We start from the raw sequence: 27,680 nt of genomic DNA, 5'->3' as shown, positions 1-27,680 counted from the left end.
CAAGTGAGCCAATTGTAGTTGCACCCTTACATTAATTTGCTTCGCTCTACGGTTATAAATTGAAAGTTAGTCGGTCACTTGAGTTGCACATGCTTTATTTCTCTTGTGTCTGCTCTACGTATACAGAACAAAGATTTCTACCATCCCAATCAAAAAAAAAAAAAAAAAAAACACATCAAGGAATATTATTTTGGATAACACATATTTGAACTCCATGATAATTAACAAAGCCAAAAGTTTGATATGCTCACTTATTATTGTCGTTGCCAGCTGCATGCAGGGGCAGAAACAGTAGAAGGCCTGAGTAGGACGACATTGTCTTGTGCGTATTTAAACAAAATGACAAAAGTTGCAAATATTTTTTTTATTACAAAAAGCATTCATATTTACCATACCCAATTTTTCTTGTATTCCCCTTTGTGTTTCTTTTTTATTATTATTATTATTATTATTATTAATTCGCAGACCAAAAGCAACGTTTCAGGGTTATCCTTACTTATGGGCATCTATAGTTTCAGCAATATACATATTCTTATCTCTAACTTTGTTGCGGCGTTTTTCGAAAACCATATCTGCTATAATTTCTTATAAATTGTTGTGCCTATATGTACCTACCCCAGACACAATTTTTTTTTTTTTTTAATTTTCAAAGAATGAAACTGAATGTTATTGAGAAAAAAAGAGAAGAAAGATTGCAAATTCACTCTTTTGAAGCGATACTTATGAAGATCTCAGGCCTTCTCAAGCAAACCTTTCCAAATTGAAATAGAAGAATCATCTCACCAATTTTAAGCGTTAAGGGTTAATTCCAAATTATTTGGACTATCAGACACTAAATCGTCCTCTCTATAACTATAAATATGTGAACTAGTAAACTGTAATTAACAAATTAAGCTCAAATAATTTAATCATCTGATACATATAAGCCGTGACTTTTTTAATATGATACTTGTAAGACAAGTTAAAGCCAACGATGAATCACTCTCCAATCAAATAAAATTTCATCATTTAGTCCTTATAGAGGGCCAACGACAAGTCAACTCTCTAACTAAATAAAATTTCATTATTTATGTAGGCCTTATAGAGGGTCAACGACCACCCTTAAGATTACAGAGGATGAAGTTAAATGGTTTAATATCCATAAGACCGATAATCTCCCTCTCACTGACATAAACACGTGACCATGCTCTAATATCATATGTATCATTTGTTAAGTTTTGAAGGCGTCATTGAAAATTCTCCTACTTCAAAATCCTTGGCTACTAAGTTTTGAAGTAAAGATTGCTCAATACACACACAGTAGTGGCTTGACCTCTGGGCAACTTAGACGGTTGCCTAGGGCCCATCTTTATATGAAGGTCGTACGAGATGATTATTTTGTATATAAAAAGGGAAAACGAATTTAAAAGTCGTTACTATTCATTTAATTTATTATTATTTTATAATTATCTTTTCCTAAATAAACTATCAAATTCCTATAAAGTTTATTTAATGTAGTACTTAGTAGTTTTAATTTCTACAAAACTAATAAATTAATAGTTTCAATCCTACAAATTCTCTATTTCATTGTTAGAATTAATATGTTATATTTCAAAAGTTTTTTATTCATTTTAAACCCCTATAAAAACCCCCACATTTTATTAATTATCCATTAAATTTTTCCTCCAACAATCAAGACATGATATGTTCTTGCTGTTTGAGAGAAAGAAAGAGAGAGAGGGAAAAAAATCATGCTTCCTCTATTTTCCACTCAAGAAGAAAAAGAAAAAATCTAATAGTTTTCTCTATTCTTTATGACTATTGGTCATTACTCAAATCCTCAAACAATTAATATGAACATAAGTTAATTTAAGATTTTATCTTTTTATTATTCTCTTAATTAGTTGTGTTATTTATTTGTTCTTATTTCCTTTTAATATATTCTTTTATTCATCTACTTTTTTGTGTGTGTGCTTGTTTTATCAATTTTGAAATAAAACTATATAAAAAAAACTTTAGAGAATAGAAGAATAGAAAAATTAGTTTAATTTAGAAAAGGAGTTGTAAAAAAGATATAATTTGAGTTAAAAAAAATAAGTGGAAATGTTATAATTGAATTAAAATTTCATGGATTAACAACAGTAGAATAGAATTTTATTTAATAATTTTACATTTTAGAGTGTTTAGAGAATTGATTTTCAATAAATTATATATATATATATATATAATCTTAAATTTTAAGGAGAACTAATTAAAACTATTTGCCTAAGGCCCTAAATATGGTTGAGCCGGCCCTGCACACACACACAAAATCAATGATTTTTAATTGTATTAAAGTTATGGACCAGCTAAAAAAAAAAAAATACAAACTCTAACACATTGTATTTAGTTATAGTTTTAATAGAGTTGGTGTTCAATTTATTACAAAGTCATGTAGTTTAGTAGTATATTTGTATTGATTTTATTAAATTATATGACTTAAAAGCGTGTCCACATTTTAAAAAAAAAAGTGGTTGTATGAAAAAATATATTTGTATGTATATAAATTAGTTATAAATAAAAAAAAAATTGCCAGAATCTTTCCCATGGGCTCTAATATGGTGTAACTCATGATCTGGACCGGATTTCAAAATATACATAAGAAAATAATCTCCTACTAATGCACAACTGTAATTGCACATAATCAGACTTACCCAAAAAAAAAAAAAAAAAAAAAGATTGATTTTACCATCCCTACCTTGAACTATAGAATAATAATTTGTTGAAGTATTGAAAACGAGGCTCTTAAAGATGGTGGTTGATACAAATTAGTTTCCATTCTGGTTTAAAGTTGAACCAAGAGTTCGACGATATCTAATGGAGAGTGGAGAGCCGCAAATACATGTGAGGATGGTAAATCACGATGCATCTTCTTCAAGAGTTCAATGGAGAACCCGCGTTTCAACGAAAATGAAAAGGCAGGAAATGGCCCAACAAGGCAACAAAACAATGTGTTGACCCGAATTGATGGACCATTTCACATCACTTTTACTCTCCCAATACCATGTCCAGTTAAACGGACTATATAATTCATTCGGTAATCAATCCTGTCTCGTGTGGGGCTAATTTTGCTTCAGCCTCTAATGGCCTGATATTATTCAATCCTCACAGTCCCACCAAACTCAATCAAAACTATACCAATAATAGATAAAATAGGAGTAGTAATGGTACGTGTGTTTGAAAATTGAAAATGGTTTTGATGTTTTCAGAAAATACTTTTTTTTTTCTTTTTAATCTCTCTAGCTTATTATATTTTACTGTGATAATAGTAAATGGTTACAATTTTATAAGAATCCTTTGTATAAAAAAAAAAAAAATTAGACGATCAAAATCATATTTTTGATAAAACATGAATGAATTTTAGTTATGCAAAGATTGATATGCACTATCATCCAATAGAATAGTTTTAGTTTTGAAAAATGAATATTCTGTATTTCATAGTATTGAAGAGTAATGCTAGATATTTTAATTTTTGTATATCAACTGATGTGACATTCATTTATTGAATTATAGATAAGTATATAAACTATAAAATTTATCATTCAATAAATGAGTGACACGTAATATTAGAACTCTAGTTCAAATTGAAAAGTTAAAATCTCTTATTTTATGGTATTTAAACATGTTCACCAACAAAATAATCTTCAGACTCGATGACAATCATGATTTGACTTTATCATTTGAACATAAATATGGTTTATTAATGACTAATTGTCGAGGTCAAGGATGTAATTGGCAAAAATACACAAGCTAAAGCCTCTGTTTGTTATGTCCAAAAGTAAAGTTAAATCTGGTTAAGTTCTGGTTAAAGCCCACTCAAAGATATTATTTTGATTGCCCTATATTGAATACACTTAAGAGCCTGTTTAGAAATGTGGTGAGGTAGCTGGACTATCAAAATCCAGCTGTTAAGGTGTTTGTTAATACTTGTAGCTGGACTGCCAAAATTCAGCTGCTAAGGTGTTTGTTAATACTTGTAGCTGGACTTTAACAGCTTAGTAAAAATTTTTTCCTAACTTCTACTCCACAATTATAACTTTTACTCCACAGCAGCTACATCTTAAAAGTTACAGCACCTACTCAAAAACACATCCTAACACCCATTACTAAGCACATATAATTTATCATGCAAAGGTGGCTACACGAGTAAGGCACGTAAAATTCAAGCAAAAGCGATCATGCAATTGTATGTAAAATACTACACGTGTAGAATCACACAATACAAACATGCAAGTTAGTTGAAATAATTTCCTGTATTACTAAGGACGAGCAAACATATTTATAGGATCCTTAAATTTAGGGATGGCAAAAATCCCCACGGGGACGGGTACCCTCGGGGATTTTCCCCATTCGGGGAGGGTACGGGGATAATTTTATACCCAATTTTTTATTCGGGGAGGGGACGGGGAAAATTTTTTACCCAATTTTTTATTCGGGGAGGGGACGGGGATGAGGTGGAATCCCCATCCCCTACCCATTTCCCCATTTTAATTTTTAATTTTATTTTTATTTTTAAAATTACTAATAAATAAATAACAAAATTATAAATATTGTTAAAAATAATAAATATCAAAATAGTTGTATGTTGGGAAAGTGGTCACCCTTTGCCGGGAATTAGTTGAAGAGTATTAATTGAAGTTTTCACCAACTGTTTATTGCTTTGATTATACTGGTAGTAGTTCTTCTACTAGATCTACAGGAGATTCTTATAAGAAAGCAACCAAATGGATGATAGGTTTTGATGATTATGTAAACAATGGAGATTGTGCAGTTGTTGCAGATGAATTAGATTCATATTTGGATGAGAAAGTTATACCTCGGATGGAAGATTTTAATATTTTGAATTGGTGGAAGACAAATGCTAATAGGTATCCTACATTAGCTCAAATTGCTAGAGATATTTTGGCAATTCCAATTACAACAGTTGCTTCTGAATCAGCTTTTAACACTAGTGGTAGAGTTGTGAGCCCATACCATAACAGACTTCATCCAAGCACATTGGAGGCCTTAATGTGCTGTCAAAGTTGGTTACGAGCTTACAATAGCGGTATGAGTTTATTTTAATATGATTAATTTAAAATCGAAAATAAAAAAATATATTAGACTATTAGTTATTCGGGGACCGGGGACCCTCGGGGATCCCCTGTTATTATTCGGGGAGGGGATGGAGATTCTCTCAAGCAATTCTGACGGGGACGGGGAGGGGACGGGGACATATGTAAAATATCGGGGATGGGTATGGGGAGATTGGTCCCCTCCCCTCCCCTCCCCATTGCCATCCCTACTTAAATTCATGTGATGAACATACATGCGAAAGAACTATGGCATTATGTTTCACGCTATTTATGTTATGCAAATGTATATCTTGTGTCATATGTTTTATGTCACATCACTCCTTATTACGATAAATATGTTTCTGATGCAGTAAAAGTGGACCAAAGCCACTCCCCTAGGGCTCACTTCGAGAGGTTTGGTGTAGAAGGTAAGAAGTTCGATCCAAGCTAATTATCTATTAAATTTATTAAAGCCCAAATCCACTTGGGAAATGTGTGGGCTCAATTTTCTAAATCTATTTCGAGGGAACACCTTGGCAATCGCAAAAATATTTATACAAAGGGCAATGAAGATAAAACAAGTGGGACAGAAATTAGAATGTTTAACTATTCAATTAACTTAAAGCACTTTAATGGTCTGTTTGGGACAATTGTGCTACCACAATGTAGCTACTCCACCCTCTATATTTTAGGAGAATTCGCAACTATTCCAAACTAACCATAAGTGTGCCTCTTTTTTTTTTTAAAAAAAATAAAAATTCTAAGATATATAATAATTTAATAAAGAATAGAGATTTTATTAAAATGATCCCTAGAGGGCTGACGCGTCACAAATCATAAGGATGTGTGGTGTGTTCTTATTGACGAAGGTATGGCGTCCGCAATATAGTTATTCAATAAGAACTTATCACTTGTCTTCTTGTATATCATAATATGTGCGACAATATGCGCATGATCAAAATTTACGATCCTATGATTAGAGATGGCAAATCGATGGGCCGAACTGACTTTTTGAAGCCCATATTGCAGAAAATATAAGGGTGGAGTCCATTATTGGCTTGGGCTTCCATGTACTTTTAATTACATTTTAAAATTATTGTAAACTTATAACGAGTAAATAATCAGCTAGTTGTTACATTTAACAATGAATTAAAGAAAATAATTATTTTTAAATAAAATAAAGTTAATAAAGTTTACAGATTTAATTTCTTAAATATTTTCTAATTTAAACACCCTCTTAACTTAGGGATTTAAGTTTTTTTTAAAATTATTATTATTAGGTTTTAATTTATAAAATTATATTTAAAAAATTAGAGGGCTGAGCTTAGTCTGGGCTTCTTATTTAGGCCCTCATGTGATGGACGCACACTGGACCGACAGGGATTTTTTTCGCTGCGCGTACCTCCTATGGTATTATTTGTTAACCGATCTGGTCGGTTCGCTAAACCGGTCGGCTCTACAGGTCGGTTAAGTTGAGTTTGAGGCATTATCGTATCATTGGTATCGATCTCGTCTTCATATCTTAAAGTCTTAAATTTCCTCGGAAGGATTAATATTCCCTCAAATTTTAAGCCGATCTATTCTAAATTCAACAATCCCAAAACAGAATGCGTTCCAAAACCCAAATTTTCATCAAATCCCCATCAAATTCTCTGAAAACCCTAACCGTAGGCGCAAACCAATTCGAAACGCTAAACCACCTCAAACGCTCTCTCCTTTCACTGGACCAGTCTCTCTCGTCTCTTTATTTCACTCTCAATGGAAAAATCCTCGACGAGTCGACCCCGCTTTTCAAAAATCCCCAAATTGCCCCTCTTTCTACCCTGTATTTACGCCAGCGAGTTTTTGGTGGCGGTGGAGATGGCGGCGCCACCGGAGCTGAGTCACGAGATTGTTATCTCAACATGTATGCGGAGAAAAAACCAGATAAAATCGACCCAAATGAGCAAAGGCTCTCGAAATGGTGTAACTGCGCGTTATCGAATGAGCCGTTGAGGGAACCATGCGTTATCGATAAATTAGGTACCATCTTTAATAAAGAAGCGCTTGTTCATGCTTTGTTGAGTAAGAATTTGCCTAAGCAGTATAGTTATATAAAGGGTTTGAAGGATTTGATCAATGTGAAGCTTTCGAGGGTCCCTGGAGCAGAAGAGAATGGTGATGGTATTAGGTTTCAGTGCCCGATAACAGGACTAGAGTTTAATGGGAAGTATAGGTTTGTAGCAATGAGAACTTGTGGGCATGTGTTGAGTACTAAAGCACTGAAAGAGGTGAAATCATCCTCATGTTTGGTTTGCCATGAGGAGTTTGGGGAAATGGATAAGATTCTGATTAATGGGAATGAAGAAGAGATCTCGGTGTTGAGAGAGAGAATGGAAGAAGAGAAGTTGAAAGTTAAGGAAAAGAAGGTGAAGAAAGTGAAGAATGGTGAAGACTGTGTGGATGAAGATGTGGCTGTGCATTCGTTGAGAGTTAGTGGGGCTAAGCGTGGGGCTGTTGAAAACAAGAGTGGGGAGAAGGCTTTGGCCAAAGTGGACGTGAATGGGAAGGTAGGGAATGTGAACGGTGCAAGTGGTAATCCCGCGGTGAAGCGTTTCAAGGCAGCTGATATGGCTCCACCTAATGCTAATAAGCAAGTGTATGCATCAATCTTTACTTCGTCAAAGAAGTCAGATTTTAAAGAGACCTATTCATGCAGATCTCTTCCACTTGGTAGGAACTGATTGTTGATGGCTTAAGATGGTAACAATCATCTTTTGTTAGTTGATCATTAGTGATCTGCTGCTTGCCTACTTCTATTGTAACTTTCAATTGTTTAGAATAGAAATTATTGGGGTGTCCAGGTTGCCATTTTCTTGTTGTCAAAGTTTGCCTTGAATAATATAAATCTTAGAAATCTGTTTCCAGGTAAAAGCCAACTTGTGATCCCATGTTTTGGATGTGGATACTAAAAATTTGCTTCTTTGACAGTTTAATGTGGTTAATTATATACTTGTATATCTGTTTTGGCTTGATGGTTCTCTTTTATTATAGCCTTCCAAATGGGTAAGATGCGCACTTTCATCAATTTATCTCGTTGTTAGTCTCTTCCAAATGAAATGTTTTTTAATCCCCGGGATTTGGAAAAGATTTATTATCAGAGAAATAGCCTATTCAATTTAGAATCCATATTGTTTAGTTTATAAGCTAGAGCTCTTCTATTGCCAAAGAAAGGTGGGTGCTATCTTATTGTTCTAGTGTTGCCTTGAATAGCAAAGACATCATGCATGTTGGAAACTTGCTATCAGTTTCTTCTCCCCACTTCCTGCTGGAACTTCATAGTCAGTTTAATTTGTAGTATGAAGATTTCTTACGGCAAGGATCATTTGTTCATTTCATTGTCAATACATAGTATACTCTCATAGAAGTCCGCTTTTCTTATGGAGAGCCACAAGTCTCTGCAAGGCTTTGTATCCAATGCACATGACCATGGATTATTGCTTTAAAGAGTTGAGATACATCTGTTGCTGCAGTGAGGTTGATATGATTATTGAAAGAACCCAAATTTCCTTAGAACATCATATTGTCCTGATAAAAAATTGTGCTTGTAATAGTGGAAAGAAGTGTCCCTGGATACTTCCATAGTTCTTACAGTCTTAGATGTTGTTAATTTAGGCCTCCAGGGTCGGTGGGGCGAAAAATATAAGCTTGGGTGTGCTTTCATAGAGAGTTGAACTCAAGACCTCCCGCTTTACTAACGGGTGCTCTAACCAACTGAGCTATGAAAGCTTGGGGATGCTCGCAACATAAGATCCATTCATCTCTCTTTTTATTCTATGGTCGTATTTTCACTCTCGATAATATCCGGCCTTCTCTTGGCTTTAGAAAGATGGCTCAGCTGCATGAAATCACTCAGGGACGGCAACACACTCTAGAACTTTTGGTATGCTACACATAATTGAAAACCGTAATTTTTTAATGAGATTTTACCATTTATTGAAACCCCCCATCTCACTTTCTTTAAAATAATATAACTAACTTTCCGCTAAGACATTTAAATTAATTTAACCATTAATTAATTAATGTTTTATATTTTTCTTAAAATTTTCTTGAAGATCGCTCAAACAATCCCAAAAGTAAAATATAATTGTTTTTTTTGTAAGGCGTACTTTTTGTCTGGAAGGTATTTTTGAAGGCATACTTGATATAAGATTAATTTTTAAAATTTAATTTAGTTTTGCCCCTCAGTTGGAAGTGCTTCATAGATTCTTTTGGCAATCATTTTTAAAATCCAAAACTCGTTAAGGGAACATCATTTTTATTTATAATATTGATTTAAAATTAATATTTTTATAAAAATTGAACTTTTGACTATTTTAGCACAAATAAATTTCAAATCAAAATGTAAAAATGAAAATTATTAGTTGTTGAAAATAAAATGTAATATATTTTTTCAAAAAATGAAAATGGGAGAGTAACAAAATCAAACCGTACATATAAAATAGAGGCAATCGTGAACCATCAAGATCTAGTTTCTTCCAAGCTCAGTCTATCTCCTGCCTTGTGTTGCAATGTAAACTCGGGGAGGTTTCTAACAGCTTTGGTCCGAAAAGCTCCTTCCTCAGTCTTTCCTTTTATAGAAAATTAAAAAAATAAACCCCAAAAATAAACTTTCCTTTGACTCTCAATAACGATAAACCCCGCTTGTTTCTTGAGATAATTTCAGATTTTTCCCGAGGAAGAACCCCCCGAAAGTACCATTAACGCGGACAGTTCTCCAATCCAGCAATTTCCTATCTCCTAAAATTTAAGGCTGGGCTCCATTTTTCTATATTAATCTTCATTTTATATTTGCTAATTTGTCTCATTTATTGAACTCTAGGGTTTTTAGGATTTGGGTTTTGTTTCTTCAGTTTATTAGATTCCAATTTTTTTGGTGGAGTCTTGCGGTTTCGGGTGGTTGCTTTTATTGATTTAAGGGTAGTGTTCATCTGCTTCATTTGTTAACTTTTTGGTTTTCTTTTTGGGGATTTTAAGATTTTGGTCTTTTGTTTATTGACCATTGGCGTCCATTCAAGAATTTTTCTGTAGCTTTAGAAAGTTGAATGTTGCTTGAGTACTGAAAATTAGTGCCTTTTCTTTTTCTTTTTCTTTTTTCCAATCATTAATGAGTTCTAGAGGTTTTTAAAATATATGATTGTTGCTTTGCTTTGGTTTTTAATTGGGATTCTTGCTTTTGGTTTTTGCAGGTTTTGGGTTTTTATCAGCTTATGAATTACTTGTGTCTTGTGAGGATAAGAAAGTAATATGTCGATTTTGCCAAAAAGCGAATCGATTCATATTCGGGAAGTATGGAATGATAATCTTGAGCATGAATTTAGTTTAATTCGGGATATCGTTGATGATTACCCTTACATTGCCATGGACACTGAGTTCCCAGGTATCGTTTTACGTTCAATAGGGAATTTCAAGAGTAGCTCTGAGTATAATTACCAAAACTTGAAAGTCAATGTCGATCTCTTGAAGTTAATTCAGTTAGGCCTTACATTTACTGACGAGAATGGGAATTTACCCAAGTACGGGACTGATAAGTACTGTCTGTGGCAATTCAATTTTCGTGAGTTCAGCCCTGATGAAGATGTGTATGCTTATGATTCTATTAAACTGTTATCCCGAAGTGGCATTGATTTTAAGAAGAACAAAGAGAAGGGTGTTGATGCTATGAGATTTAGTGAGCTTTTGATGTCGTCTGGGATTGTGTTGAATGATAGTGTGCATTGGGTAACATTTCATAGCGGATATGATTTTGGATACTTGCTTAAGTTGTTGACTTGTAAGGATCTGCCTGAGACGCAAGCATGTTTTTTTGACTTGATCAAGATGTATTTTCCTACGCTTTATGACATCAAGCATCTGATGAAATTCTGCAATAGTCTTCATGGTGGGTTGAATAAGCTTGCAGAGTTGTTGGAAGTGGAGAGAATTGGGATCTGTCACCAAGCTGGTTCAGATAGTTTGCTCACTTGTTGTACATTTATGAAAATGAAAGACAATTTCTTTAAAGGCTCGCCTGAGAAATATGCTGGTGTTTTGTACGGTCTTGGTGTGGAGAATGGACAGATTAGTCAATGAAAGAAAAAAGAAAATCATGATATAAAAGTTTAGAAAAAAAATTAGAAGTGTTTTTCTAGAGTACTTGTTTGTGGCATTTTTCATCTATTGTTGCTTTATTCTCGTTTTTTTTCCCACTGCATACCTTCCATTATTGTTATGGTGAGCTGCATTGTGTTTTTTCTATTGCAAGTTTGGCAAATCAAAGTGTTTCCATATGCCTAGGTTAATTGCATGTTTTGTTGATGCTTGAGTGTTACTTTATATACAGGAAAACTATTTCAAGAGTATGTGGACCCCCGGAAAATTGATTATATAGGTAAAAAAGTAGAGCTGTATTCTTTATCTTTTGTTAAAATTGCAATTACTTGGTTATGCTTCTCCAAAATATGTCAGCACAGCTTGGTGGGCTGTGGATACGTTTTCTATCAACTCAAAGTGATCTTTAAATGCTGTACCTGAAAAGCTAGTACTTGAATCAGTGTAATCTCTTATGATTATTTTTCAAGCTGTTACTGTTGAAATTGTTTTATCCAGTGACTTCCTTATATTCTCTCCACTTTGGATTATGCAAAAGGATTAAGTTGCTGCAGAAAGCTTGTTGCACTACTTCTGATCATGGGCTCTGCAAGGGGTTTTATCCAATTATACGCAACTGCTGTTAGTTTGGATTTTATTTATTACACTGTCTATCTAATCCTGCCAGTTGGTTGTCGATTTTTGCTCCTGTGATTGTTGTTTAGTGCCATTACAAGCTTCCATTGATGGGATTTCTGTGGGGAAAGTTGTAGATTTGTAACAACAGATTATTGTTTTTTGGCTGGCTTCATGAGTTCTGAGCATCATTTGGCAGATATATCAGCATTTAGTTGAGATGCCTAGGTTCTTGTTGTGGCTTACTATTGATGCCCAACTTATTTCTCCCAATTAAGGCAATAAATTGGTCTGTCTAAGAAACCTAAATTTTAGGGAGCTCCACATTAAAATATATTCTCACATTCATACACTAAGATTATATGTTAAGGCTTTGCCAATAACAATTTCATAAATCAACATATCCTCAGATTAAGCAATCCATTTTAGTTCATATGAAACAGTGATGGTAGTGGTAATGATTATCACATTTAATTACATCAACGAGAGTGGCAGACTGCTTCTACTTTCAATAGTCTACATGCCAATAAGCATAGCGCAGTATTTATACCAGAGAAACAAGCAGTTCATATTGGCAGAAGTATATAATTGACAGGTCATGAAAAATCCTGATTGTTTTGTGAGTCCAGCTACACAGCCTCATCATTCTGTTGCGAAACATTCAAACAAATCAAATAGGATAGCTTCAGTGCCAGTATCAGCCCAGCCTTGCTTCCCTCCGTAGTACCTAATTTTTGGGGAGGGTTAAGACATGGTAAAGATGTGAGAAAAATGCTCGGATACTTCTGCTGTATTGATGAGAAAAACAAATGTAGGTTAAGTTGCAAGCTCAAGCTTGGGCTTTCATGAAACTCTAAACTGACATATTGACAAGAGCTGCAGAAAAATTGAAGTACTAACTTCATGTTTCCAACAAAATTAGTTTGAATAAGCATCTATACAAATGGTCTCTTATTCAAAGAGTTGTTTGGTAACCATAAAGATGTTAACAGAAAACTTGTTAATGCACGAATGTGCAAGGTGAGACTTGATTGTTCGCACAAGAGACGAGACTGGGGAAGGACGCAAATTCCATAAAAAAATGTTCTATTTAGATCCAACTTTTTCAACTGACAAAATTCCTAATAGCCTAAATCATTAAGCTCATCTGAGCCTGGAGGCACAACAGATTGTTTCGTTTGTGCACGAGGAAGTGGACCAGAGACTACAAAAACAGCGTCACGATAAGGGAAAAAGAAGTGAGTACCTCTTCAGCAAACTTTATCAAAATGGTTGTCCGAGGACGCTGTTGTCCCTCAACAGGCACAAAATGTGCTGTTACTACTGCAGGGAAGCCAGCACTATCCAGAACACCCTGCAAGTAGAAAAGGAAAATTCCAATAAGAGCTTTTTTGTCCACCAGCTGATCAAGCAATCTGTAAAGATCATGGCTGCACTTACCCTTACTATTCCAGCAACAAATGCCCCACAATTAAATGTCCCCATATCTTTTGGAATTGAAATAAACCTACAACTCAGAAAAAATTCAAACCAAAATCATCAATTGGGATTTGACATAAAACCAAAGATACAGTTAGTTGCAACAGTTGCATTAAGAATGAGTATATAATAACCTGTTTACAAGGAGCTCTTTCTCACTGATCATGTATTCGTCTTCATGTTCAGTTCCTTTCTCAAGTGAATCAGCTACCTATTAAAGTGACAATGAAAAGGTGGTAAGATAAACTGTGAATTACCAACTGATTTGACGCAGAACAATACAAAATGAAGTGTTACGCTACTAAAGATCCAACAATCTGCCAGCCCTTACATGCCTTTTGAACAAATTAAAAGCATGGCTATCCAACACATTAATCCACAGGATTTCCTATAGACAAGCTGATTAAAATGGGTAACCCATTGTGAACACAATCTCTGATCCATATTGCTTTCAAAGTTCCAAAGCACATCATTTGACCAGAGAATCAAATATCAAATCAAAGGCCTAGCTCAATGCAATGGATTTGGTGAAGCAATTGACCTTTCAACTATAATCTTATGAAATAAAGATCGCTACTGCTCACCTTTCCAAATAAGACCTTCCAAACAGTGCTGTGTACAAAGGACAAAATACCCAGCAATCTTGTCTCCCTTCTGTTTCCCTATGGCAAAAAAATGAATAAATAAACAATAAAAAATAAATTCATGACTTCTGTAACTCCATGAAATATGACAAATGTCTATAAAACAATCACAAAAACATGTCAAACGAAAGATAGAAGATGACTTCATCATGTAACACTGGTAGATAAAGAAGCAGTGCAAAGAAGAAATTTCATTATTCCATGCCATCCAGTTTCTTCATTGCAGAAGATGTATGGAGAATGAGAGGATAAGAAAGACAAGGAAACAGGAGTCCTCATCAATGAAATTTTCAACAAGTATTAGACTAGGAAATCTATAATTAAATGTTACCTTATCCCTATGACAAAGGAGTTCGAGAACTCGAGCACCGACAGCATAGCCTGCATCCTCCAACCTGCATAATTCTCAGAAAAAAATGGTGCCAAAATATAATATAACGTACATATCCAACTTGAAGTGCCTAAACCCAAACTTCCAGTTATACCAATGTCACTCTTCAACTTCATTGGGTAACAAAGAATAAATTTTTCTTCAAAACAAACTTCTTGTGTTTGATTTTTCAAATGATGGGTCAGTGATGATAATTAGAACCATAGAAAATGATTCAATTTAGCATTTGCATGTGTCTACTCAGAGTGACATTTCCACAAGGATTCATAGACATTTGTGTATACAAATATGTACATCACCAACAGTCAACAATAGCCAACATGTTTGTGTAATTTGATCAATCTATGCTAATTTTGAGTAAGATTGAAATTTACCTTCGCTCTAGTTCAGCAATATTGTCAACCTGCGTTTGATTGTACTGAACAAGCTCCGAGAACAGAAATGCAAATGCACTCAAACTTACCTAACCATCAGAACCACAAATAAATTTTCAAAGATCTAAACTTTATATCTAAAGTTAAACAATTTTTCAAATTCAACTCTTTAACTTTTGCTATTCATTAATCAAAATATATTTCAAAATTAATACTATAACTGGAATGTCTCATTTTTATCTAAGTAAATAATTATAAAAAAAACAATGTCATAATCTGCTGCCAAGATCTGATTTTTACTTGTCTCTGCCAGCTAAAGAAATGCTGTGAAAGCAACTGAGGAACAAAAAATTTCAGCTTCAGATGGAATTCAGTTGCTTTTGATTTTCCAGCACATTTTCGCGGTAACCAAACAGAGTATGAAACAAAAAAAATTAAAAGAAAAAAAGAAGAAGAGCGATTCGAAGAGGACCTCTTGTTTGCCTTTGCTGAGGGGTTTGTCGAGGACGTTTGAGTACTGCTTGATCTTCCCTACTCCGATCATGTTTTCGCCTCGCGATTTTCTTTTCGATGATCCTTTGTTTGCTTGCCGCTTCTCGGAGTACGGGCGACTCGACTTCAGGTAATAAAATTTGTACAACTGGAGTCGTTCACTTCACAAACCGGACCCCACTCGACCGGCTTTTTCTTTTTAATAATATGTTATAAAAAAAATTTAAATTATATATATATATATATCAGATTAAACTTCGAATGGAAAATAAAAACCAAAGAATCTACCTTTTACCCGCAAAAACATCTAGAATCTTTTTTTTTTTTTTTACACTTTTAATTATGTTTTTATGTTTTATAATGAGTTATTTTGTAAGATACTTATCAATAAGATAATACTTGAAAGAGGATTTGGTGGGAGTTTTAGTGTGATCGAAATAATTAACGTGCACAACTCGATTAATATGTTATTGAAAATATGCATACCTTATACACTCAATTTAAGATTTACAAAAATAATGAAAAAAATTTTTTTGTAAAATTTTAAACATTTATGGTGTGTTTACTTCTTGGAATAAGTAATGAGAATCAAAATTATATTTACTTGACACAATTGAATTTGGGAATGAGAATAAATTATGTGAGTCCCACACAATTTGAGAATAAAGACTGAGAATCTCATTCCCATGGGGATGGGGGGTTGGGAATGAGAATGAAACATAAATTTACTTTTTTATTCTTTTAATTTTTTCATATTTCATAAATTACGCTTGTTCAAATCACAAATAATTTTATTATTTTAAATGTCATTGATTATTAAATTTTATTAACTTTATTATTTTAGTTATTATTAATTATTGTTATTTTTATTAATATTATCATTATTAACAATAAAAATAATGATAAAAATAATTAATTTATTATTATTAACAATATTATTATTATTGTTGTTTTTGTTATTATTATATTATTAATAAAACTAATAATAACAATAATTAATAATAACTAAAATAATAAAGTTAATAAAATTTAATAATAATAATAATGTAATTTTCATCATCTACATAGATGTATAAATATTATTATAAAAATTATATTAATTAAAATAATAATAATAATAACTGTTAATAATGATAATATTAATAAAAATTATATTAATAGTAATTAATAATAACTAAAATAATAAAGTTAATAAAATTTAATAATAATAATAATAAATGTTAATAATTATAATATTAATAAAAATAATATTAACAGTAATTAATAATAACTAAAATAATAAAGTTAAGAAAATTTAATAATAATAATAATAATAAATGTTAATAATGATAATATTATTAATAATAATAACAATAATAATAATAACAACAACAATAATGATAATATTGTTAATAATGATAAATTAATTATTATTACTATGGGTATTTTGGTAAATTGATTATCATTCTCATTTATTTTGCTAAGTAAACACGTCAATGGTATTCCAGCACATTCTCACTCCCATTTATTTTTGCCAAGTAAACATAAAAATCTCATTTCCATTCCAGTCTATTCCCATTTTCATTCCACCAAATTCTCATTCATATAAAGTAAACGCACCATTAAGGTTCATATTATTGAAATAAATTTAAACATTATAAAATTACAAAAAAAAAAAAAGTATACCTATATAATTTTAAAAAATATATAAAATTTGTATAAAAATTTGAATTAAAAAACTTGACCCGGTGTTAGGCTTTTTACGTTTGGTCCAAGTGTCTAAAAAATACATCTAAGTTAGGTCCAACATTGCCATATCCTGATCCAGACATAGATTTTGCCGACCTTACTACAGTCTTCAGTTATATTGTATACAATGTTAATAATAAAAAAAAAAAACTAGTGTGAACAACAACCCACCGAATATAGTTCAGTAAATACATTATCATAAAAGTAATTTTGAGGACAAAATTTTCATCCATAATGTTATTTAAAAACCAATAGATACTAGTTATGAAATAATTAAATTCACAAAATAATAGATCGCCTGGTTAAACTAAAATATGTGACAAAAATTCAGCACCTCTTTGATAGGAAAACTTAAAAAAAAAAAAAAAAACAGAACAACTTATGGTGCAAGAATTGATGACTTATAATCTAATTTTGATCTTCAATCAAATAATTCATAGAAGTATTTTTTTTTTCAATTTATGTATTAAATTTAGTGCTATTTTATGATCAAATTCAATTCGAGTTTGAATCGAAATTATTATTATTATTCCAAATTTACATGAACAGGTAATATATTGGACCAAATTGACTCGGTCCTGTTAATATTATGCTCTGAAATAATTTAAAGAAAAAAACACAGAATTTTTAAGGGGAAAGAAAAGGTGATTCAAATAAATAAACAAAACAATCTGAAAAAATTAATAGATATAAAATGAACAGAAACACAATAAAGCCCCCTTGAAGAAGAGAACTCGAACATTAATAGGACCTCTCAAAACCCTCGTTATTTTTGGTTTGTTCCTTTGTATTTCCCTGTGAAACTCACTTGGCTTTCTCTAAAATCTTGTCGAATGGAAGACGATGACGAGTTCGGAGATCTGTACACGGACGTCCTCCGTCCCTTATCCGCCGCCTCGCAGTCCCCCCACCAAACCTCCCCTGCTGCACCCACTTCTCTCCACCGTCCGATCGACCTCGACCTCAACCTCAAATCCAACGATCACCCCGCATCCGCCCCTAATTCCACTCCTCCTCATACCCTTGCCCCTACGCCGCCGCTTCCTTCTTTCCACGCGCCACCCCGCGCTGATACCGACGGTGAATTCACGGACAACGACAACGATGTGAAAGTGAAATTCGATATAGAGGAGGCCAACAACGGAATTTCAAACGACGATGATGTGCCGGGGATTGAAATTCCCGGGATTTCTCAAAACAGTGTTGAAAATTCGGAACACCAAAATCGAAACGAGGGGGAGGCTGGGGAAGAAGCGGAGGATGATTGGGAGAGTGACAGTGAGGACGATTTGCAGATAGTGTTGAACGAGGATAATCATCGGCCGATGTTGATTGATGGAGGAGGCGGTGACGACGATGATGACGAAGATGGGGACCCACTGGTGATAGTTGCAGATGCGGATGCGAGTAATCATCAGGGGTTGATGGTGGAGGAGCAAGAGTGGGGAGGCGATGATGCACCGGCCCAAATGGGTGAGGGAGGCGCGGAGAAGAAGGAGGGGACAGGAGAGAGAGCTAATGGAGCTGCTGCTTCGGCGGCCACAGCTGCTGCTGCGGCAAAGATTGGGTATAGCAATCATTTTGCGTATCATAATCCATATCATTCTCAGTTTAAGGTTAGTGTCATGTAGTTTTGTGTATAATAATGGTTAGTGACTCTGATATTGTTGTTAAATTAATAAAAAGAGTAGTCGGGAATTTTGGGGACTTTGTAAGTGGGCTTGGTGATTAACTTGTTATTTGATTATAAGAATGAGAATGAATTGAAATGTAGAGTTAAGAATTGTAAATCTTTTATACATTTTAATGAAATGAGGATATTATTTTATATTTTAATATACTTTTTAAGTGTGTTGAAATGTACAATATTGTGTGTTTATACCGAGGGATTCTGTTCGTTTCCTAATTGTTTTCGGCTTTTAAAATGCTTGATCCGGAGTCACTTATTAAATAGAGAGGAAAAAAGTTAGTTGGTCAGAATTACAGGCTATGAGTGTAAACACGCGGTCTACCTGAAATGCATGCTTGAATAGCAGTTATAGTGATAATTGATTTCTCTCAAGTGATCAGTCCGAGGATTACCGCCGTGGAAGGATGGTAATTACATCTCATGTATAAACCGTTAACAAACTCTGGGATTGTCTGCTTTGGGACTTGTTAACATCCAATTGTCATAACTATTATTGTTGTGTACATTGAACGTTTTGCGTATTTTGGACCGATGAGAAGCTATATCCAGAATTGGGTTTTGGATCTGAGCTACTATCAATACAATTGCCTTCTGGGGTTACAATAATTGTCCCAATGCTTCCCCTACTGAAAAAATTTGAGAGAAACAACCGCTGGATAAGGATAAAATTACAATTATTGAGTGATGAAGTGCAGAGCTAGTTGCTGAATCACTATTTTTGGACAGATAGGATTCTGTGGGCTGGACTCTTAAGTTTTGTTCATCCCACTAAAATTTCTTAGACGTAGCCTTTAAATATGTCATCTTTGGTCTATGCAGCTTATGGTGGAAAATACTTGATACGACGTGTTGAGAAGGCACAGTTAGTGGTCCAAGCTGCTGTTTATTAAATATTGCTTTATTTAGTTTTCAACCAATGACAAATCAGATATTTATTTCCATAATTGTAGGGTTCTGAGACTATTGGTAGAGTGAATGTAAGTCCTGACAATAACTTCATATTATATTGATGAAGAACTTCATATTAACTAGCGCAGGCCATTATGGTCAAAAAACTTTATTTTGTGGACCCATAAACTTCAAATTTTTTTAATCATATTTGTTGCACAGGCACTAGCCATTGTAGACCAATTAGACTGTATGCTTCATTTGTTAATTTTAGCTTGTACTCACTGTCAGCTAATGTTGCATTGTAAGGCACTCACCTAGGGTGTTATTAGTTCTCCATCGCACATGGTGTCCATTGTTTTAGAAAATCAATCTTTTGGTTGTATAACTACAATATCCTTGGCTGTTTTAAAAAATCAATCTTAAAACTACAAGTCCATAACAGGGCAGTGAAAGGTGAAAGGCACTGCCAAACCACCAGGTGTGAAAAAGACGCTCAGTAATCCATAAAACTGTAGTTTTAACTTATTTGATGTCCTGCTTATAGTGATGACTGTTAATGAAAATTGAACATCCTAATTTATGCTGTCTTTAATTACTAGCATAATGCAAAAGTGACTTTAATCTTGATTAAGTTGTTTACTTATTTGTTTTGGCCAGTTTGTGTTTTCCCTTTAACCTTGTAATCTTTTTTCTGCTGCATGCAGTATGTAAGACCTGGTGCTGCTCCGATACCCGGATCAGCTACTGCCGTCGCTGCAGGAGGCCCAGGTCAAGTTCGTCCGCTTGTTAACATGGGTCCTGCTGCTGGACGTGGTAGAGGGGACTGGCGGCCTGCAGGAATGAAAACTGCTCCTCCCATGCAGAAAGGTTTTCATCCTGGTTTTGGAATGTCTGCTTCTGGTGTCAATATGGCAGGGCGTGGACTGGAATTCACGCTTCCTTCTCACAAGTAATTTTCCATTAGCTGCATATTCTGGTTATTTGTGTTTTGAGTTTCACCATATTTCTTTGATCCTTATAAATAATCCTTTCCTGACGTCTTATTACCCTTGTTTGAAGTTGGTATTCTTGTTGATTTGTTACAATATCATTGTATTTACTCTCAATAGTACACAAATGCTGGTATGATTATTATTTGATCATAATAATTCTATACCATATAGAGTTTAAAAGGTCTTTCAAAATGCTTCTGTCTAAGTGTTATTGTCTTTTAATATTCCTTTTCAGCTGGTACATGTGATTGTCAGAAATTTTAAGTTTAGTTAGCTAGTCGTAACTTGTTTTCTAATGTGACCATAAATCATCTTCGCAATGCATGCATTATCGCAACCAGCTCAGTTTTCTGGTTGTCACGTAGGGCCTAGCTGAAATACCAGCAATCTTATTCTCTTCTTTCAAGTTTATTTAACACGGTTTTGCGTGAAAAAGTGGACTATGTTTTCAGTGTGTTTTAGTAAAGTTATTCAATTCATTGTTGGTGTTGACTCATTTATATATCCTGTTATCTCTATGATTTCTAGGACTATATTCGAAGTTGACATTGATGGTTTTGAAGAAAAACCATGGAAATACCCTAGCGTTGACATCACGGACTTCTTCAATTTTGGGTTGAATGAGGAGAGCTGGAAAGATTATTGCAAACAGCTGGTAACTATTAACCTATAATGGTATTTTTTTTTTTACGAGATAAAAGTGGACTTAGGAGTTTCTTTCTCCAAATTCTGCAGGAACAGCACCGCCTAGAGACTACCATGCAAAGCAAAATTCGTGTTTATGAAAGTGGGCGAGATCAGGTAATGAGATGCATGTGTCTGTGGAAGTTTGTGAATTAATTATGTACACATGGATAGATTGTGTGACTTGTGCAGTTTGTACTTTTTCTGTTGCTTTCAATTTAGGAGTACGATCCCGATTTACCCCCAGAATTAGCAGCAGCGACTGGTATTCTGGATGTTCCTGCTGATAATACAAATCTTGGGAAGCCAGATATTGGACAAAGTGATTTAACAAAAGGACCTGCACGTGTGCGACCGCCAATAGTATGCCTCAGCTGCTAGTTCTATTTTTTCAGCATTCACCGTAGAGGAAAATTCAATTTTTTTCATCACGTGTCTCCTGCCTGGGAGAGATTGTATTTATCTATTTGTCGCTGCTTTTGTTTATTTGGAGTTGCTCTCATAGCAATTACAATGTAGGAGTGTTCCAAAATTGGCTCATGCTCTTGATGGATTATGTTTTATTTTTTATATCAGTCGCCAGACTTAACTATGTAACTTGTTTTCTGCTAGCCAACTGGCCGAGCGATACAGGTAGAAGGTGGTTCTGGTGAACGTCTCCCTTCAATTGATACTCGTCCACCTCGCATCCGTGATTCAGATGCAATCATTGAGGTTAGCGATAAAACCTGTTGTTGATTGCACTGATTTTGACTGCATCCATTTTATGTTTATACTTTTCTCATGCGCCTAAATTAACTGAAAGTGCTTGGATACAGATTGTCTGCCAGGACTCTGTAGATGATGATTCGTCTGCTGGTAATGGTGACCGAGACAATGATCTTCCAAGAGAGGATCGCAGAGGAGAAAACGATGGAGCTGAAGATGAGATGGGACCGGTGGACACAGAATATTTTGATGGGTTTCGAGAGGCTTACGATAGTCGAAATAGGGAGCTTGTTAGACATGAGGCTCCATTTATGAATGTTGCTCATGATAACATACCTGAAGGAAATGGGCTTTTGCCCTTTCCTCCCGAAGCTCCAATTAGGTATCGACCTGGTTCCAGGGGCCCAACTCCTAAATGTCCCGGCGAAAATATTGGGACTTCTCATGAGCAGAGGTATAGAATAATCCTTGATGGATGTAATAATTGACACTCTTTCTAATTAAATCATAGTACCATCGTAAATCATGACTGGAATTTTACTTCCTTTGCTACTGCACAGTCAGAAGAGTCACAGTAGCAGTTTACCTCAAGCCAGCTCAACAACGCATTAAACTTGACATGCTTCTAAATTTTAAATTCTCTATTTGTTGTAATGCGATACCACCCCTTGCATTAGAATATCATTGATTTTTAATAAATATGAATATATAATATATCGGTTATAGTTACTTTTATTTATTAGTCATAAGTTTGTAATTTTATAAATGTCGCATGTTATAACAATATTTCACCAAACAAAATATTGTGTATCATTTTCATTATTCACCTTCACGACAGCTTGAAAGAGAATTTGCGAGATGCATAAAAGAATGGTTAAGCAGAAACTCATCTACTTCTTTCCACAGTTGATTATTCTTAAACCAGATTATCCTAGAAGCTACAACCATTTCCAAACAAACCCCCAGTTTCTATAACAGTGTGCTTATGAGTGCTAATTTACTTACATTTTTGTTTGAAAAGCCAAAGGATAGATTGCCTGAATTTCTTTTAATAACTATGAATTTTCTTGATAACTTCTCTAGATGTTTAGTTTCTGATTGAGAAGAACATAATGAAATGAGAATTGGTTTTGTTGCCTTCACCTCATCTTGGGTCTGTTCTTGAATTAGTTAGATTGCTCTGAACTTAAGTAACACCTTTAACTCACTCTCTGTGGACTCAGGCGGAGACCAGGAAGAACAGGTGACAGATCCCCTCGTATGACTCCAAGTCAAAGCCCACAAATTAGGAAATTCCATGATAATCAGGATGAAGAATCAGTTGAAAGCATGGAGGGTAAACATAGTCCATTGTCATCTCCTGTCATAGTTAGGGATGCAAGGGAATTGAGTGTTGAGCATAAAGATGCTGTGCATGATGAACTTGTTTTGGGTGATGGAAGCTCTGCAGTGGAAAAGGAGGAAACAAATGCAGTAACCACAAGTGATAGTCGTAAAGATGGAAAAGCACTTTATTCATTGAAGACAAAAAAAATAAATTCTCAAGTAGAACAACCTGAGCTGCAAGAATTTGATGAGGAGGAAGATTCTAGAGCAGCAAGAAGTAGCGAAAACAGTAAAGCAAGATCCGGTAGCAGCAGAGATAATAAGAAGTGGCGTGAGGGTGATGAGGAAGTAATGCAAGATAGACGTTCTACACGCATGGGAAGCATGAAGAAGCACCCTGAGGAAAACGAACAGAGTTTCCGAAGAAAAGATAGGGAGGGGAGGCAAGAGATGGAGAGAAATCGCATGGTGGCGATAGGGAGGGAGGGTTCTCATCCTCGTAGAGATTTTGATCCTAGCTTGACCCATGATATGCAAATGAAACCTGAGGGTTTTGATCGGCGAAAGGAGCGGGAAAATTCTGATGGGGTCTGGCAAAGGAGAGATGAAGAACCTTACAGCAGAAAAAATAGAATTGAAGACACAAGGAAGAGGGAGCGTGAGCATCTTGATGAAATTGGAGCAAGGCACAGAGGTAAGGCCCGGGAAAGTGAGAGGATTGACAGAGATGAATTTCTTCATTCAAGAAAGCAGTTGGATAACGGCAGCTATAGGCCTCATTACGACAAGGATGCTAGCTCACGACACAGGGAAAGAGATGATAGTTTGAAGAGTAGGTATGAAATGGTGGATGATTATATTAGCAAGAGAAGGAAAGATGATGAATATGTCAGACGGGATCATGCTGAAAAAGATGAAATCTTGCATGGCCACCGTGATTTAACCAGTCGTCGGAAGCGGGAGAGGGATGATATTTTGGATCAGCGGCGGAGAGAAGACCAACAGAGAATTAGAGAGAATTTTGACGATCACCATCCTGTTAGACACAAGGATGAGAACTGGTCCCAGAGAGAAAGGGGTGAGAGGCAGAGGGAGAGAGAAGATTGGCACAGGCTGAAACCGCATGAAGAAATTCTTTCGAAAAGGGAGAGAGAAGAAGGACGGGGTGCTGTAAGGAGTGGTCGTAGTTCGGAAGACCGAGCATGGGTTGGCCATGCTAGGGTAAAGGATGAATATAAGGGTTCTGATAAAGAGTATCAGGTTAAAGACACAGTTCGACATAGTGAACAACTGAAGAGGAGAGAGAGAATTGAGGATGAAAGTCGTCCACCTCATAGGGGACGTGAGGATGTTTATGCTCGTGGAAATCAAATTAGTAATGAGGACAGAAAATCAAGGCAGGAAAGGTCAGGTCCTCGTAATGATCGTTCTGCAAATACTTCAGATAACAATAGAGTGAACGAGAAGAAACATAAAGAAAGCTCAAGGAAAAATAGAGAATCTGAAGTTGGAAATCACAACAGTCTGGTTGCTTCAAAGAGAAATCAAGAAGACCAAAGTGGTCATGTAAGTGAGATGGTATGTTCCATAGACACTAGAGCATAAAGATTATTAGAGATGGGAAATCATCTCAGCGAAGTTGAATTCAGGAAATGAGCTAATTTAAATAAATGGAATAGAAAATAAAATCTTCAAATTCAAATTCAAATTGGTACAATTTAACCCTTTGTTGTGGCCTGGAAATATTCAATTCCTTCTCCAACTAATACTTCTGTGGGGAAGAACAATCCTCCCTTGAGGCAGCCGAAACTGATTAAAGTAGGAGGCTGACTGCTGAATATTAAAACTGATACGTAGTTTGTATCTATGGAATTCATTATTTTATAATCAGCACTTTGTTACAAGTCGACGACATTCACTGTTCTTCATGGCAAACTTGCAGGCCTGGTTTACAAGTCCATGCGCCTTCTCATTTTTCAGTTTGCCTAATACTTAGGCAACATTCACTAATGACTCTTTTGGTTGTCAGTTGTGTGAAATGCTATCAAATTCTTGCCTATTCCTGGAGGCTGTTTATTGTGGCTTGGCAAGTAGTTAGGATAGTTTAAACTGCATAAATTAGTATTTTGAGCACACAAGTTTGTTAATCATTTGTTGATTAGGATAAGCTAAGTAGATGCATCATTTAACATGCTAAATTAATGGAATGGAATAATTATTCACAATGGTAATAATTCTCTATTTTATATACCAAACTCTGTATCCCCCAATAATGTGAGATTAATTTAGATTATTCATACCATTTGCCACTTTATTTTATTACCTGAGAAGAGTAGTGATTACTTATGTTCTTATCTGGTTTTGAGGAGGAACCATAGAGACGGGATATGTAGAGAAAGTTGAGGTTCTTGTACTTGGCAGGCAGTGTGCTAATTCTTCTTGTATCGTGGTTTTATTTTGTGATACTTTTGATGAATACATGGAAATTGATGTTTTGGATAAGATTAGGCCTATTCACAACTTGAGTAAATTTTTAATGCGGTTTTGACAAGGTTGTCAAATCTAATTGACATTGAACTTCTATGCTTTGTAATAAGAAGTCTTGACATTGAGACTTCTTATTACCACAGTCAGAGTTTACATGAAATTTTGTGGCACACTATCTGTGATGTTTATTGTGAACCCTTTTGATCCGTTGATTAGTACTGAAGGCAATTTGTCACTAACCTTTACTCATGACTTGTCATTTTGTTAGCTTATTAGTATGTTGCATTTTTATTGAATTAATAGATGCATGCATGGGTTACAAAGTTGATTTCAGACAAGATATTTAGACACTGCCGTATTTTTAAATGCAATATAGTTTCTCACTCTCTATTTGAAGTTACATTATAGAGTCTTCTCTGATGTTTTTAACAAAATATTGGTAAGTTGCTTGCTGACAAGTTGAACCCTTGGATTAATGCTAGAAATTTAATGTAGGGTAGTTCTTGTCTGTTCATGATTGGTTTTACTCTTTTTTTTTTTTTAGGGCGTCAAAGACACCCATGAGCAAGGAAATTGTGGGAATGAGAAACCGGTCCACGGTAACTCTTCCAGAAAAGAGAAGGAAGAAGCTTCCTCAGATGACGAACACCAAGACTCAAGGAGAGGGCGCTCAAAATTGGAACGTTGGACAAGCCATAAGGAGAGGGATTTCAATATCAACAGTAAGTCGTCATCTTCCCTGAAGTTTAAAGAAATTAATAAGAATAGTAATGGCAGAACTTTAGAGACCAGCAAAATTCCAGAGGAACCTGCTACAGCAGTTGAGCCTGTTGATAAGCAAAGCCCCATGGCTGATAAGAAAGATGGTAGTAATCCTGAGAATACAAAACCAGTGGACGATCGGCACCTTGACACAGTTGAGAAGCTGAAGAAGCGAAGTGAGCGATTCAAGCTCCCAATGCCAAGTGAGAAGGATACGTTGGCAATAAAGAAAATGGAGCGTGAACCTCTACCTTCTACCAAAAGTGAGACTGCAGCAGGCTCAGAAATCAAACAGGAGCGGCCAGCCCGGAAACGAAGGTGGATCAGTAACTAAAGTTGGGAAAAGTTATTCCCCGCACTATTTTTGAATTATTGAACCCTGAAGTTGTTATCATGCCCTATGCTTTGAAATGGCTTAAATAGGGTTCTTAGGATATGCAATGTACCTCAGCTATAGTTTTATAATTTTGTAACCATGCAGCCACCATATAACTTTTTATATTATGTGTATATACAATGGGGATTGTAACTCTGTAACTGGTCACTAGTGGTGGCACAGAGAATTGCTTTTAGTGTTAATTTGAATTGTATTACCCAGATTTAGTCTGGGTGCTTGGAGGCTCAGTCCTGTACTGTACCTGCAAATTCTGCTAACAGGATCAGCCTGTTGTTGTATGGAATGGAGGCCGGCGCTGTCAGAGGCGAGGCTTTAGCTTGATGTTGACAACTTCCTCAGTTGTGAGGTTCAAAGAAATTCTGTAACTGATGGATGATCTAGGTGAAGACGAAACTCTCCGCAATGTAAGAGTAGGAAGTAGGAACATCAAGATTGATATGAATGATTCATCTTCCTTGTATCTGTAGTTTGTTAGAAATTACGGCCATTTTTGTTTACTTTGTTTGGGCGGGATGCCACAACAGGTTGAAACACATATCGAAATCGAATGTTGGTTCGGGTCAGTCCATTTTGTTGTACTAAGAGAAAAAATTGAGTTATATTGAAGGTAAAGAAACAATATTTCAGTCACTGGCCTCTTCTTCCCATGATGAATGAATTGTTAGCAAAATGTGATTCATTAACCAGAATAGCAACCTTACTGCTATTTAAGGCTTCAATATTCGGGTTCGGGGCACGCTGAATCCTGAAGGAGGTGTTAAACGGGTCGGTCAAATTTAGGTGCAACACACGAGTCACATTGAATGTATGATAATAATA

General features: G+C 35.0%; 4 protein-coding genes and 1 non-coding gene across 7 annotated transcripts; 3 read left to right on the top strand and 2 right to left on the bottom strand.

Annotated features, from left to right (window-relative positions):
* Window positions 1–6,521: 6,521 nt before the first annotated feature.
* Window positions 6,522–7,970, top strand: LOC18054253 (protein RTF2 homolog). Its single transcript, XM_006453599.2, has one exon. The coding sequence runs from the start codon at window positions 6,680–6,682 to the stop codon at window positions 7,793–7,795; it is 1,116 nt and encodes a 371-aa protein (XP_006453662.1). The 5' UTR covers window positions 6,522–6,679; the 3' UTR covers window positions 7,796–7,970.
* A 796-nt stretch (window positions 7,971–8,766) lies between these two features.
* Window positions 8,767–8,840, bottom strand: TRNAY-GUA. The gene has a single exon. It is a non-coding gene; the product is annotated as a tRNA-Tyr (tRNA).
* Window positions 8,841–9,572: 732 nt separating this feature from the next.
* LOC18054252 (probable CCR4-associated factor 1 homolog 6) lies at window positions 9,573–11,219 on the top strand. Its single transcript, XM_006453598.2, has 2 exons — window positions 9,573–9,863; window positions 10,301–11,219. Exon 2 carries the CDS (start codon window positions 10,359–10,361, stop codon window positions 11,181–11,183), a length of 825 nt encoding a protein of 274 aa, XP_006453661.1. The 5' UTR covers window positions 9,573–9,863; window positions 10,301–10,358; the 3' UTR covers window positions 11,184–11,219.
* A 1,107-nt stretch (window positions 11,220–12,326) lies between these two features.
* LOC18054251 (trafficking protein particle complex subunit 5) lies at window positions 12,327–15,383 on the bottom strand. Of its 2 annotated transcripts, none has more exons than XM_024192250.1 (8): window positions 15,177–15,383; window positions 14,705–14,793; window positions 14,271–14,334; window positions 13,880–13,957; window positions 13,430–13,506; window positions 13,257–13,323; window positions 13,063–13,170; window positions 12,327–12,604 (listed from the first exon to the last, which is right to left on the bottom strand). In XM_024192250.1, exons 1-8 carry the CDS (start codon window positions 15,246–15,248, stop codon window positions 12,446–12,448), a joined length of 714 nt encoding a protein of 237 aa, XP_024048018.1. In that variant the 5' UTR covers window positions 15,249–15,383; the 3' UTR covers window positions 12,327–12,445. The 2 variants fall into 2 exon arrangements, with proteins under 2 accessions (XP_024048018.1, XP_024048019.1); XM_024192251.1 differs by having other exon boundaries at window positions 12,327–12,543; window positions 15,177–15,382.
* A 2,222-nt stretch (window positions 15,384–17,605) lies between these two features.
* LOC18054250 (FIP1[V]-like protein) lies at window positions 17,606–26,996 on the top strand. 2 transcript variants are annotated; one of them, XM_024178671.1, is made up of 9 exons: window positions 17,606–18,540; window positions 20,210–20,454; window positions 21,026–21,152; window positions 21,233–21,298; window positions 21,404–21,544; window positions 21,794–21,895; window positions 22,000–22,343; window positions 23,113–24,781; window positions 26,247–26,996. In XM_024178671.1, exons 1-9 carry the CDS (start codon window positions 17,758–17,760, stop codon window positions 26,796–26,798), a joined length of 4,029 nt encoding a protein of 1,342 aa, XP_024034439.1. In that variant the 5' UTR covers window positions 17,606–17,757; the 3' UTR covers window positions 26,799–26,996. The 2 variants fall into 2 exon arrangements, with proteins under 2 accessions (XP_024034439.1, XP_006453657.1); XM_006453594.2 differs by having other exon boundaries at window positions 23,113–24,793.
* Window positions 26,997–27,680: the final 684 nt, after the last annotated feature.

The sequence above is a fragment of the Citrus clementina genome, unplaced genomic scaffold (assembly GCF_000493195.1).
Source record: "Citrus clementina cultivar Clemenules unplaced genomic scaffold, Citrus_clementina_v1.0 scaffold_1, whole genome shotgun sequence".
Taxonomy (NCBI): domain Eukaryota; kingdom Viridiplantae; phylum Streptophyta; class Magnoliopsida; order Sapindales; family Rutaceae; genus Citrus; species Citrus x clementina.
This window is presented reverse-complemented; position numbering and strand designations above follow the sequence as displayed.

Bases quoted from the DNA above. Each gene is read 5' to 3' on its own strand.
- LOC18054253 (XM_006453599.2), top strand. From the start codon at position 6,680: ATGCGTTCCAAAACCCAAATTTTCATCAAATCCCCATCAAATTCTCTG.
- LOC18054252 (XM_006453598.2), top strand. From the start codon at position 10,359: ATGTCGATTTTGCCAAAAAGCGAATCGATTCATATTCGGGAAGTATGG.
- LOC18054251 (XM_024192250.1), bottom strand. From the start codon at position 15,248: ATGATCGGAGTAGGGAAGATCAAGCAGTACTCAAACGTCCTCGACAAA. The intron at 13,507-13,879 runs GTGAGCAGTAGC...TCACTTTAATAG, and splicing joins GGAAGGTCTTATTTGGAAAG to GTAGCTGATTCACTTGAGAA. The intron at 13,171-13,256 runs GTAAGTGCAGCC...TTCTACTTGCAG, and splicing joins TTGTTGCTGGAATAGTAAGG to GGTGTTCTGGATAGTGCTGG.
- LOC18054250 (XM_006453594.2), top strand. From the start codon at position 17,758: ATGGAAGACGATGACGAGTTCGGAGATCTGTACACGGACGTCCTCCGT. The intron at 18,541-20,209 runs GTTAGTGTCATG...TGCTGCATGCAG, and splicing joins CATATCATTCTCAGTTTAAG to TATGTAAGACCTGGTGCTGC. The intron at 21,545-21,793 runs GTATGCCTCAGC...GTTTTCTGCTAG, and splicing joins CACGTGTGCGACCGCCAATA to CCAACTGGCCGAGCGATACA.